The sequence below is a fragment of the Arachis stenosperma genome, chromosome 10 (genome assembly GCF_014773155.1).
Source record: "Arachis stenosperma cultivar V10309 chromosome 10, arast.V10309.gnm1.PFL2, whole genome shotgun sequence".
Taxonomy (NCBI): Eukaryota; Viridiplantae; Streptophyta; class Magnoliopsida; order Fabales; family Fabaceae; genus Arachis; species Arachis stenosperma.
This window is the reverse complement of record NC_080386.1, coordinates 25,204,333-25,217,016: the sequence shown is the minus strand read 5'-3', so window position 1 is coordinate 25,217,016 and position 12,684 is coordinate 25,204,333. Positions and strand designations below refer to the sequence as shown.

At 31.9% G+C, this 12,684-nt stretch overlaps 2 protein-coding genes across 5 annotated transcripts; both read right to left on the bottom strand.

Moving 5' to 3' along the window:
* Nucleotides 1–5,328, bottom strand: LOC130956541 (replication protein A 70 kDa DNA-binding subunit C-like). Of its 3 annotated transcripts, none has more exons than XM_057883589.1 (11): nucleotides 3,488–5,328; nucleotides 2,600–2,716; nucleotides 2,380–2,501; nucleotides 2,205–2,289; nucleotides 1,973–2,105; nucleotides 1,682–1,836; nucleotides 1,434–1,563; nucleotides 1,136–1,336; nucleotides 906–1,002; nucleotides 697–806; nucleotides 1–590 (listed from the first exon to the last, which is right to left on the bottom strand). In XM_057883589.1, the coding sequence occupies exons 1-11, from the start codon at nucleotides 3,562–3,564 to the stop codon at nucleotides 420–422; spliced, it is 1,398 nt and encodes a 465-aa protein (XP_057739572.1). In that variant the 5' UTR covers nucleotides 3,565–5,328; the 3' UTR covers nucleotides 1–419. The 3 variants fall into 3 exon arrangements, with proteins under 3 accessions (XP_057739572.1, XP_057739571.1, XP_057739570.1); XM_057883588.1 differs by adding an exon at nucleotides 2,783–2,875 and having other exon boundaries at nucleotides 697–1,002; nucleotides 2,600–2,696; nucleotides 3,488–3,638; XM_057883587.1 differs by having other exon boundaries at nucleotides 697–1,002.
* Nucleotides 5,329–5,668: 340 nt separating this feature from the next.
* Nucleotides 5,669–8,801, bottom strand: LOC130956141 (RING-H2 finger protein ATL66-like). Of its 2 annotated transcripts, none has more exons than XM_057883180.1 (4): nucleotides 8,177–8,801; nucleotides 6,188–6,369; nucleotides 5,960–6,101; nucleotides 5,669–5,873 (listed from the first exon to the last, which is right to left on the bottom strand). In XM_057883180.1, the coding sequence occupies exon 1, from the start codon at nucleotides 8,704–8,706 to the stop codon at nucleotides 8,179–8,181; it is 528 nt and encodes a 175-aa protein (XP_057739163.1). In that variant the 5' UTR covers nucleotides 8,707–8,801; the 3' UTR covers nucleotides 5,669–5,873; nucleotides 5,960–6,101; nucleotides 6,188–6,369; nucleotides 8,177–8,178. The 2 variants fall into 2 exon arrangements, with proteins under 2 accessions (XP_057739163.1, XP_057739164.1); XM_057883181.1 differs by having other exon boundaries at nucleotides 5,960–6,057.
* Nucleotides 8,802–12,684: the final 3,883 nt, after the last annotated feature.

The window sequence follows — 12,684 nt, the reverse complement described above, 5'->3', positions numbered from 1 at the left end:
AAATAAAAATTAAAAACTGTTGCATTTCATGAAAATATTGATAATGATTTGAACAATTACATATGCCTATCTCTCCTATGATAAGGAGGATCCCAACATCTGACAACCTATTATAGTATGTAACCTAAACAGGCTACAACAGTGAAAATATGTCCAATCCCTAGCAAAGTCACTATTACAAAAAGAGGGGTTCAGAATACAGATACTTGACACATAACCAGATCCAACACAAAAGGAAAACCCCTATATCTGACAATCCTATTTGTTGGACACAATCCAAAAAAGTCAAACCAAAACACCATCCAAACAGCACGGTTACATTACAAAATATTTGGAATCACAAGCCTTCCTAATCACTTGTAAATATACTATCTAGAAATCCTACACCTACACACAGCAGCTCAATACAACAACTTCAATCACACCCCATTAACCTTGGCAACCTTGGACCCACGATCATCTGCAACAGTAGCCGCTTCTTCAAATTGGGGATTCAAATTCCTCTTGCCCTTGGAAATGACAACATCATTGTCATGAGTAACCTTTCCTCCATATTGGCAAGGTGCATGGAGGACATGGGACATCACATCCTATGACAAAACAAAAAAATAAAACATATGAAAGTCACTCAAGATTGGAAAATCCATTTAAAAATAGCACACATAGGAAGGAGGAAAAAAATGTATATAACAAAACCTGAGTTTGCTTTTCTGGTGAGCTAAGTAATATATCCAGCTCAGAAGAAAGATCATCACTAACAGTATCATTGGTGGGTGTTTTCTCATCTTTCCCATCTTCACCATTAACTAACACAGAAAACTCAGACCCTCCATAAACAGCAGACTGTTTTTCAGCAAGAAAATCTATAAGAACCGGAGATTTACATAAAATCCCACAACACTCACCATCAACTTTTTCACTTTTGATACAACTCTTTGAGGACTCCTCCTTAACACCAATATCGCCTTTTCCAAACAGGGCAGATTTGTGTAAATTAGGCTCCTATCCACATGGCATAAGATTTTAAAGACACATTACACCACAAGAAAAATTCACCAAAACAGAATATAAAAAAAAAAAGAAAGAACAAAACATGAATTTACACAAGCTAACGATAATTATAGGAATATGTAACCTTTTTTGGAGTAGATTCATCATCAGCATCATAATTGGGAAGTTCAAACATGGTAATAATGGTGGCATCATCACATATTCTCCTAACACGGAAAGTGCCATAAAAGGTATCATGTGGGACACCTTTGGTATCAACCTTAAGGAGTAACTTCTTTCCAATGAGCCCTTGGAAAATGGGAGGATAAGTATCCCCACATACAAGCTGTTTTGAAAGTAATACATAGGAAATAAAGAGTTTAAGTAACAAATATCACATCCCATAAACTGAACAAAACAGAAAACACAAAGTAAGTACATACACTTGCATCTCTTTGAACCTCACTAAACAAGTCAGCACATGATTTCTTAAGCAAATAAGATGTCTCACGATCAAAGAGAAGAAAAATACCCTCTCCAGTATGATCTTCAACTGTTATTTTAACTTTAAATCTAAAGATAGGGAAAAAAAAGGAACACAATGATTCAGAAAAAATAATACCAAGAAATATCATTCTTACAAACAATCCAAAAGACAAAATAAAAATACACTTTCAACAAAATTTCTGACCTTGGAGTGACATTGGTTATGTGCTTCAAACAGAAATCACAGTAATATACACCATTCTGAGGATAGATACCCTTTCCACACACACAAGCAGAATACCACCAACCTCCATCCTCAACAATACCTTGGATTGTACCAAAAATGATAAAAGAACCCTCCTATCCAAACAGCATTTCAGAATTTGTTAACATTATGAATGAAAAAATCAGATCTCGAAATTGTTATTTGATTCTATTTTTTAATTCATTTGTACATAAAATAAACATAAACAAAACTAACTCAGATGAAAACAACCTGATTCTTATCTTGAAGTTCTTCAATGGTGCATTTCCTAGTCAAACGCATGAAATCATCTTCCAAGGACACAACTTTACCCTCATTTGCAATAAAGAGGGGCTGAGTACCATTCACCCCTTGCTCAACCATACTAAAAGAAACAAAATTTTGATAATACTTGTACTCATTGTAACAGATTGGTTGTAAATAAAGAATAGAATAAAAAATCAACATAATAAACCATCCTAACCTCTGCCTGAACTCAACAACCTCAGGAAGATCAGGATTAAATAACATTTGAGTCGCGTACATAACATTTTGAAGGCCTACTTGACCTACACAGCAACACAGAAAGAGTCAAGCAAAAGTTTGTTGGAGACAACACCTAGAGAAGCAGTGAGATGTACAGAAAACAAACAATGTACCCCTAAAGAACTTGACTTTTGCAAGTTGAATGACTACAACAGGCTGCTCCACATAGCCAGACGCAAGGAAATGGTTTACTTGACTAACATAATCCCCAAACAATGCACATCGCAAGGTAAGACTGAAACTCAAAACATAACAAACAATGAAACAGAAAATAATGAGAGAAAGTGATTAAAACATAAAGATAAACCAGCAGGAATGACTCAATCAACATACTCTTTGGAAGTTAATTCCAGCACAATCATTTTCACAATTTTGCCCTCTTTTGCATATTCTTTCTCTTCTCCCACCGAAGTTAAAAGACCAATAACATCTATTCCAAACAAACAAAACCTATTAAATATTCAAAGAAACTGTTAAAAAAACATAAATAACAGCAAACAAAGAAGATAGACTCACCAACTAAAAAATCATAATCTTCAGTCATATTCAGCAAATCAGAAAAAGGAAACATGTTGAAACAAGTCTTAGGGATAACATCTTCATCAACAGCTACAACAGTGGTTCGGTGAAGCAAAACCAATTTGAATTCATGAGAAGTTGCTCTATAACTACCGTGATTTGAAACAACAGTAAAGTATGCCATTCTATAAACCTGACCCTCAACTATAAGATCCCTAAACCTATTAAGGAGTGGTTTCTTAACTGTAGCTTGTATTTTTCCACACTAAAAATCCAACAAAAGAACAAAATCAGATTAGTGAAACACATAATTTAAACCTGTAAATTTAAAAAACAAGTAACACCATATTTAAAACAGAACTCAATAGGGACTAACATGCTCATCAAGGAGAATCATCTCCATTGAGTTAGGAACCTCATTGTTACCAAAAGAGGGTACAACCCAAAGCCTTAGAACCCTAACTTTCAACCTCCAAGCCTCTCTAGGAGGATGCATCTTAGAAATCATATCAAATGGAGGAGGCATTGCAGTAAAAAAAAAAAAAGGAGATAAACACAGTTGATGGAAGAGATCAAAATGGAAACAGAAAAATTCTAAAATAGATAGAGCTTAGGAGGAAATAGAACAGAGGAGAATGTTTGTGCAATGAATGTGATCCACCAACAATCCTTTTATAGAAAAAAATCAAGACACAAGCTCACTTTTTTGAATTCAAGTTGAGGATGGAAATGGAGGGAAAACGAAATCTGAGTCCACATGAATCACCATTCAATGGCATATAGACAACTAATCATAGGAGCAAAACCTGAAACAACAGAAAAAAAGGAAAAACAAGTGAAAGTTTCAAGAAATAAAGAAATAGGGAGCAAAAGATGAGAAATGACACCATACCTACCACAGTGCACATAAACATCATTACACCATAGCCAAAACAATCATCAACTACCCCAAGGAATGATTCTACTCATGGCAATGAGAGTTGGTAAATGTCATAGGTAGAGATACATTGGAAACACCAAATCAAGGGAAAAAGAAAGTATAAACAACCATCAACAAAAATCCATCAATCACATCAACAATGGGGAAATGAGTGAGATTGAAACCTCATACGTTCAATTAAAAATATATACAACAACTTTATTGTGTGTAAAGTAAAGATTTTCATACGAAAACCAGCTCATATCTAAATTTGTTTTTTCACAAACACCAAATAATGTATTCCAATTCAACTGAACTGAATAAATAAATAAATGACCACAAACTTATACATCAATTTCTCTCAACACCTGAACAGGAAAGAATGGAATTCCGAATGGAAAAATTTAATGAGGGTGGCATAAACATTTTCCTTCATCAAAGTAGAACAATAATTCAAAACAATCAGCTCTAATTCTATAAAACAGGGAAAATATACAGCACTATTCGCATAACCAATAAAGGATTCAAATGCAAATGACATGACAAACAAAAGGTTTTTTCAGAATCCAAATAAATAACTAAGAAGCTATGAATCAATTGGTATCAATCACATCACCACTCATCAAATACACTAGCTAGAAAAAAAATCCGTAGTAACACAAACAATGGAGAAATCGCATCTGATTGGGAGAAAGCCTCTTCCTTCTTATCAATCACATCACCACTGACCAAAAAGATAGAAACCCCATACCTTGATACAGATAGACACATTTTCAGTGAACAATGTATGGCAGAACATAATTTTCTGTGCATAACAGACCTTCAAGGGAAGATAACCTAATCAACGTATAACTACTTGGAGTAGGGAATTCCTTGTTAGTCAAAAATGTTCTTTTATAAAAACAAGAAAAGAATGGAATGAAATTGACCTAAAATCAAAGCAAATTGTATAAAGGAACTACCAACCAGCTATACATCAACTCATGTGAATGACACGACTACCAATAGAAAATATTACGTAAGAAACCCATTCCCTCATCATCATTCACAGAACCCACATGCAACCACCAATTCAGCTGATGTAAACTTCATGGATTTGTTGAATATACATAAAATAAAAAAAACAAAAATAGATTGATGAAATTTTAATGTTGCATTCAATGAATCTACTATCAATATAATTATGAGAGTGCTTCATAGAATTTGAAATCAAATATAAAATGAGAACCGCAGAACATGAACAAAGACATAAAAAGTAAGAACAACTGAAAATTCCAAGAAATCAAGAAACAGGAACGAAATCTAATGGGCCCACTTTGCAGATAATTAAATAAAGCACACAAATGCATCACAATTAGTTCTACTTGCATGAGAGAGGCTCACCTTTTTGAATTCAAATTGAATATGGAAATCCAAGGAAAACAAAATATCACTTCATATCCATCTCCATTCAATACCACAGACACAACTAATGAGAACCGAAAAACATGAACAAAGACAAAAACAGCAAGAACAACTGAAAATACAAAGAAATCAAGAAATAGGAACAAAATCACACCATACCGGTGGCAGTGAACCTATATCTCATTTCACCATAGGGAAGGCAGTGATCAACTACCCCAAAATAATCATTGTACTGATGACATCTAGAGTTGGTAAATGTTTTAGTTAGGAATACATGGGAAAGAGCAAATGAATTGGAAAAAAAAGTATATAAATAAACTAAAAAAAAAAAATATAAAGGTACAACCAGCAACTTATACATCAATTCTTGCAATCACGTCACTACCAATAGAACATACAGAGGGATTAAGAATAGCAGAATTGATGTGCACATCATGTTCTAAAGAAGGAAATAAAGAAGATGAAAAATAAAGAAGATGAAAAACATTCATATACCATACTCAATAATATCTGGAATTACACTGAAACAGATAACAAAAAAGGAACTAAATTTGCAATCAAATAAAAATCAGAAAATCATACACAATAAAAGCTCGCCTAACCATCGAACAGATACCAAACATGATTTTGAATTTGCACAATTATAAATTTCAGAAACCCTAGACAATAGAATTTCGGATAAACATGGAACAGATAACAGAGATTGACCACGTTTTGCACAATTTGAAATTTCTCAAACCCTAGACAGTTGAATCTGGGTTAACCCTGCAACAGTAACCAAGATTGATCAGAAAAAATTACATAATCAAGCGAAATAAAAAGGACGAAGATGAAAAAACGCTTGAATGCACCTGATTGATGGATGGAAGGTCTTCCATTTGCGCGTCAACTGGAAGATAGTCAAGCTGGATGAACGGCGACGAACCAAAGCCCCAGGAAAATAGGGTTCCTGAACAGAGCTTCGTAGGGCAGAGTAAGGAGAAGAAAGCAAAGCTGGTAGGGTTTTAGGTAATTATTACTTCAAACAAATCGATTGAGAAACCAGCTTGCGTGAAAAAATGGATAAAAAGGGCAAGTACCTTGCGTAAGCGAGGAGACGAAACGAACGAATGATAGCGAGTTGACAGAGGAGCACATGCACTCCCTGAAGATCCGAAGCCACCGTGGAGGGGATGCCTCCGTGGAAGAGATGAGCCACCTGGGACGGAAATCGGCGTGAAACGCGGGGAGGAGGCCAACTCGGAGATGAAACCACGGCTATCTATTGTTTGATATATATATATATATATATATATATATATATATATATATATATATATATATATATATAGTTTTAGATAATGGATCTTATGTCCTATTTTAATAAAATACATGCTAATAAAAATAAATTAAATAATATTTGTATTTAATAAATACATAATAATTAATTTTTAATGCGTGCATAATATTTTTGATATTATATTACCTGTATTTTTTATAACTCTATTTTATTCCACTCCATATTATCAATTAACTTATCAACTCAAACATAGTCAAATGAATGAAACAGGTGAGCATATTAAAAATTATAAACTTTCAATTTGTGATATGGAACTCCATATCACCCCTTGTACCAAACAAGAAATGGAAGAAGCTGGTTGGGTTGGGAGTTGCTGTTACCTTTGGCGATGACTCCACACAACAAATTAAAGAAAACAAAAGAGTTCATACATCTATTTTAAGGTTGCCAAATCCCAATCTTACAATTCTAGAAAAAAAAAATCTTTGTAAAATGCCCACTAACATAACAACATAGAAGCAGGACCACGTATCCTAGTAGACCAAACCATAGCTGACTCAGAAGTGCAACATCTTGTAGCCTTTAATGGCACAAGTGGCACCAAAACCAGATATCATGTGACCTTTTTTGGACCCTAGCTCTTGCATCATCCAACGTGGGAACATAGACTCAAAACCAAGAAATCAAAATTATAATAATTATTATTATGAACAAAATTATTGCCATGGACGCGGCCAATGTCATGTGCAATTGTCTAGCATGTCCAGAAACAACGTTTTCCCAAAAGAGTGATGTATCAAAGAGCATTTGAAAGTTCATGCTAATTAGATACTCAACATCATTTAATGGTTAGAAGAAATCATTTTGGTGTTGAAATAAAAAGTCCTCAAAATTTAGTAATGCATCAACCTATTAACTTTACATTATCATCTAATTAAAATATTTTTTATGTGACTGATTAGTAGTGAGTATAAATAATAATTATTTTTTACTGATATTATAATTCATAATTGTATATTGTTGTTAAAAAAATATGCGTTGAAAAAGGTATTCATTTGAAACAATACTCCATAGTTTATACCACAACCGGGGAAAAAATAAAATAAAATAATGTATGTGCTAAGCAAACTGTATTGTTCACCATTATACATCTATAACAACTTTTTACAATCATTTACATTTGACACCATCCAAAAGAAAGAAGAAAAAAAAAATCACGTAAATACTTGTGATTTTTTTCTTATTAACCTATTTATTAAATAGTAAAAATAAATACCCCAAGAAAGAAACTTGAAGGTAAAGAAGAAAAAAAAGTTAAATTCGTCCTTAAAAAAATATTCGTGTTTTAAATTAATTTTTGAAAGATTTTTTTATTCAAATTTGTTTTTGAAAGATTTTAAATTTGTGGCATTAATCCTTCAATAGCTTACATTAATTACGATATTCAAAATTTATTTATGTGACACTTTAAGTAACACTACATTGACCATAGTAAATACTTAGCCGCCACTAATATGATAAATTTAGAAAGATCAAATTAATCTCAAATTAATAAAATTTTAAGATATTGATCTAATTTTATAAACTTATCATATTAATCGTTAATTAGAATCAAGAAATGATGAAAAGACTAATCCAACTTACTTAAAATGCTTGAAAATTTTTGAAAAATAAATTTAATTAAAAAAGATAATTCATTGATCAATTTAAAAAATAATAAAATTTTAAGGACGAATTTGACTATTTACTAAAATAAAAAAAGTAAATAATTATCAAGTGTAATAATTACCATTAAAATTGGATGTCAATTCTAATGGGAGGTTCTTGAATCAAAATCTTTGGTAACGAAGATTCAAGTTTGAGTGAAGCCCTACAAAGTGGGCAACTAGAATGTTGCATTAGCCACTTATCAACGCATTCACAATGGAAATAGTGTTCACACGCCGGAAGAACCTTCAGCTTCTCGCCGTCGACGAACTCGCCCAGGCAGATGCAACACTCCGTCTCCTCCCACGCGCCGCCGTGGGGCTCCGCTGGCGCCTGATGGAGGATGATCGGAAGTTTCTTTATGGACGCCTGGTCAAGACCCTGGGAAGGAAGTGATGACTGCGGCGCGTGGCGCGCGTGGGCCGCTGAGGAGCGGTGGTGGTGGTTGTAGCGGCAGACCCAGCGCGTGTAGAGGAAGAAGATAGTGGTGAGGAGTATAATGGAGAAGAGAACGATGACGAAGAAGAGTGTTTTGCCACGGATTTCAAGGTCTTTGTCATCTAGCTCAGTGTAGTGCCAGTTTATAGAGCGAGAATCGTGTTGTGTTGACATGGTGTCGTGGCGGCGGCGAGTGGCGTAAGAGAGATGCAACGGTGGTGGAGCATCAGAACGGAGAGGAAGTGGAAGTGAAGTTAGAAGCAAGTGTGAGAAATAGAAAGGTGTGGGAATTTCAAATGAGGAGATAACGTTATTTATAGTTAAGTTTGGTATTCTCCTCCATTCGCCAACATGGCGCGTGTCATGTCATCATTATCATTTGGACTTTATTTTTTGCTTTTTACTAAAATATAGAAGTTTAGAATATTAATAAATTTATATAATAATTTTTTTAACATAATAATAATTTTTTAATATTATAAATTTTTATAAATAAAAAAGATAATTATTTTTTATTTTAAAAAAATTAAAACTTAAAAACATTTGTTTTAGGATAAAAACTCAAATGAAATAAATTTTATATAATATTGATAATTGAGAATCATTAAATGACTTTATACGTTTAACTAAATTATTATTTAATAATTTTTAATTATTTACTGCATTTAAATTTATTTATTTTTTAACTCCACTTTATTCTAGTCTTTTTTATTTTAAATTTTGAGGGAGAAAGAGAGAAAAACAACAACAAAAAGACAACACAACAAGTATAGGCCATGATGTTAACGAGTTAGACTTATGAACGTTATTATAGGCGATGATATAGCGGGTTAGAGAAGAGTTTTTTTTTTTTTGAGGTATGTAATTATTTTAGGTAGAACCTCATGTGCAATTGATTTTACGTGAAGTTAATAATTAAGAGTTGTTACTGATTTAACTGATTTGACTAAATTTTCATCTAACGACTCTCAATTATCAACTTTAGGTAAAATCGATTGCACCTGAACTTTTAACATTATATTATATTTATATACCATTTTATATATTAAATATATATTTTATATGAATAGTTAATTGAATTAATATTAATATTTAATATACGGCATTGGTGAGTTATTTTAATCTTCATAACGTTTTGCAAGTAGAAAGTTAGAATTAAGATTAGTTATCGTTGCGTATTACAGGAACAGGGAACCGTTGCAATCCTGAAGGCAATGTGATTGAATGTAATAATCTGATGAGATCTTTACATTTAAGTTGAAGTGATGGGAGAGGCTTATAGTTAAAGGATATAAAGCATACCGTGTTGTTGGTTGAGAGGTTACTATATTCAGAGAAATATCTTAAATGGTTTGAACTTTGAATTAGAGCAATTGGGACGTGAGTTTTGACTTTGATTATAGGTTCGCCCAATTTTCAGATGTACTCATGTACATAAAGAAGATTAGGATGGCCTGAACTAATTAAATTGAATTCAAATCTAGATATATCCATAATAAAAAATGAAAGAAATATTGAAAAAATTGAAGCCAAAACGTTCGAGTGTTTGACCCACCTAATATAAGATGAAGGATATTATTTATTTAAGGTTCAAATTTCATTTTCTTTTGGACCAACACAATATATAATTTTTCTATGAATTTAATTTTCTGTTTATTCTTTAACAAATCTAAGATAGTTTTTATTACTATTACTAGCTATTTACTATCAGTTATGAAAGTTTCACCAAACAAAATTAAAAAAATGTTTATAAGCTAAGATCGCCTATACAGAAAGGACAAATCCACAAAACGGCAATAATTAAGTATGTATAATTGAAAAGTTTTATCCTTGTTTTTGGAAAAAAATTATATATAGCATATTATTTTTTAATAAAAAATTAATATTAAATTATATTATATTTTTTATTTTTATGTTTTATGAGGTTAATATTAATATAGAAAAAAAGAAAAAAAGCATACACATCATAGAATACTTACAAAATTTTTATAAAAGTAAATACTAATACTAATAAAATTATATCATCAAATACACATTGAAATATTTATTATATTTTTATAGAAAAGATAAAAAATAGCATATAATATTCTTTAAAACATCTAAATTTATCAAATAATAAAATTGATGTCAAATTTCATAAAAAAATATTTTAGATCTTATTTGTTGGACGTAAATTTAAGTCATTGACATAACTATTTTAATTCATTGTAATATAAAGTTAATAAATTTAAGATTAAGATGCATGAAATTGTAGTGGAGATCAATACTTATAGTGCAGCTTATTGCAATATAAAAAGAAATAAAAACAATCAAAGTGTTCAAACGCATACTCTACACACTCCGTTGTACTTGATGCGCAGAAGATATTTTATTTTCAGTTTTATTAAGTGTAATTTCTTATTTTCTATAGCAGTGTTTTAGTTTTTGTCAAAATTGTTATGAACTCATAATCCAACAAAAGAGAACTTCAAAATATTTAAATATATAAAAAATTCTTAACTCTTCAAGCATGTTATGGTCAATATATAAACAATTCTGCTAAGAATTAAGAGGGGTTTCAGTCAACTCTGCCAACTTTTTAATGGGCTGGATCTCAAAATTTATCTTAATAAAAATAAGTTTATATACATAGATGTTTCTTCTGCTAAATATCAGAATATTTCTTTTTCATACATACTAAATAGATGTTTTTTTATATATTTTTTGAATTTTGTTGTATTGCAAATGAATGTCTCTATTTTTTTAAGAATTTCATATTTTTTTAAACTTTATAGATATTTAATTATTTTTACTAAAATATAAATGGATATTTCTTTTGTTAAGTATTAGAAAAAAATTTTTTATATTAAATGAATATTTTTTATATTTCTGTAATTGTTCAAAGACAATTTGTGTTCCACTACTCCTATTGACTAAGAACAAGAGTGTAGTTTGTAGTCTCAAGAATGGTGAAGGAACTTGAAAACAAAATCAAAGAAGCATTCTTGGATGATGATTTTGTTCTCGTGGCATTGCGTTGCTCCTCTACAAACTGTGACGGCTGGATCTTTTTCATGATGACCACCATTATCGTGGCTGCAGAAAACAGAAGCGCAGAGGATAGTTTCAGAGCCAAAACTAGAGCACCGCCCGCTGCGCCACTTGCGGCTGCCATGCCGCACATGGCGGTGGCGGTGAGAGTGATCATATTTATGGAGTTGAGAAGGAGGGTGTTCCAGTTGTTATGCTACTCTCCCACATTGTTCTGGTGTTGTCAACTAAAATTGAAATCCGCCTGTGGATTGAAATATGATATTTCAATTCTTACTCAAAGCGGTGCTAGAAGAGGAGTGGGTCGCGGTGGGGAGGCAGAGAAGGCCTGACGGTGAGAGAAAGGAGTCTGTGTGTGTAATTGTTGGAGGTGAGTAGGTTAATGTGAGAGAAAAGAGGAAGGTTTTTATAGGTTTTAATTAGGTTTACTTAATTAATTTTAAATTTTTTAAATTTTGAATTTAAAAAATTTAAAATTAATTATTAATATAATTGTAATTAATTAAGTTATTTCATTCTTGACTAATTAGGAGTTGATTCCATATACTTTTTCATATATAAAACATAACATGTTATCATCAATTTTAGTCTAAAAAATTTCAAGCTTAAATTACTTATGTGTTATAACCTTAATAATACCACTCACTCAGTTACTTAATCTATCTAAGATTTCATGCTTAAATTACTCATAACCTTAATAATACCAATCACTCAAAGTTACTTACACAACTAAAAAATGGATTAATACAGACAAATTTATAGACGGATTTAGTCTTTATTATAAACGGATTTTTGGTTACCGACGGATTTTGTCCCTCTGTAAAAGCCCCGTCGAAAATTATTTACCGACGAATTTTTTTCCGTCAGAAAATTACAGACGGATTTTTAGCAGTTACCGACGGATTTTTTCTCTGTAAATTTTCTATCAATTTCCCAAAGGCGACGAACTTTCCGACGGATTTTCTGTCTGTAATTACAGATGGATTTTCAGACGAATTTTCCGTCTGTAATTACAGACGGATTTTCCGACGGATTTTCCGTCTGTAATTACAGACGGATTTTCCGACAGATTTTCCGTCTGTAATTTGAACTTTGTAAAATCATCCCACATTCTAATTACAG

Bases quoted from the DNA above. Each gene is read 5' to 3' on its own strand.
- LOC130956541 (XM_057883587.1), bottom strand. From the start codon at position 3,564: ATGCCATTGAATGGTGATTCATGTGGACTCAGATTTCGTTTTCCCTCC. The intron at 2,106-2,204 runs GTTAGGATGGTT...TGTTTCTTTTAG, and splicing joins GTTGTTGAGTTCAGGCAGAG to TATGGTTGAGCAAGGGGTGA. The intron at 1,003-1,135 runs GTTACATATTCC...CCATGTGGATAG, and splicing joins ATGAATCTACTCCAAAAAAG to GAGCCTAATTTACACAAATC.
- LOC130956141 (XM_057883180.1), bottom strand. From the start codon at position 8,706: ATGTCAACACAACACGATTCTCGCTCTATAAACTGGCACTACACTGAG.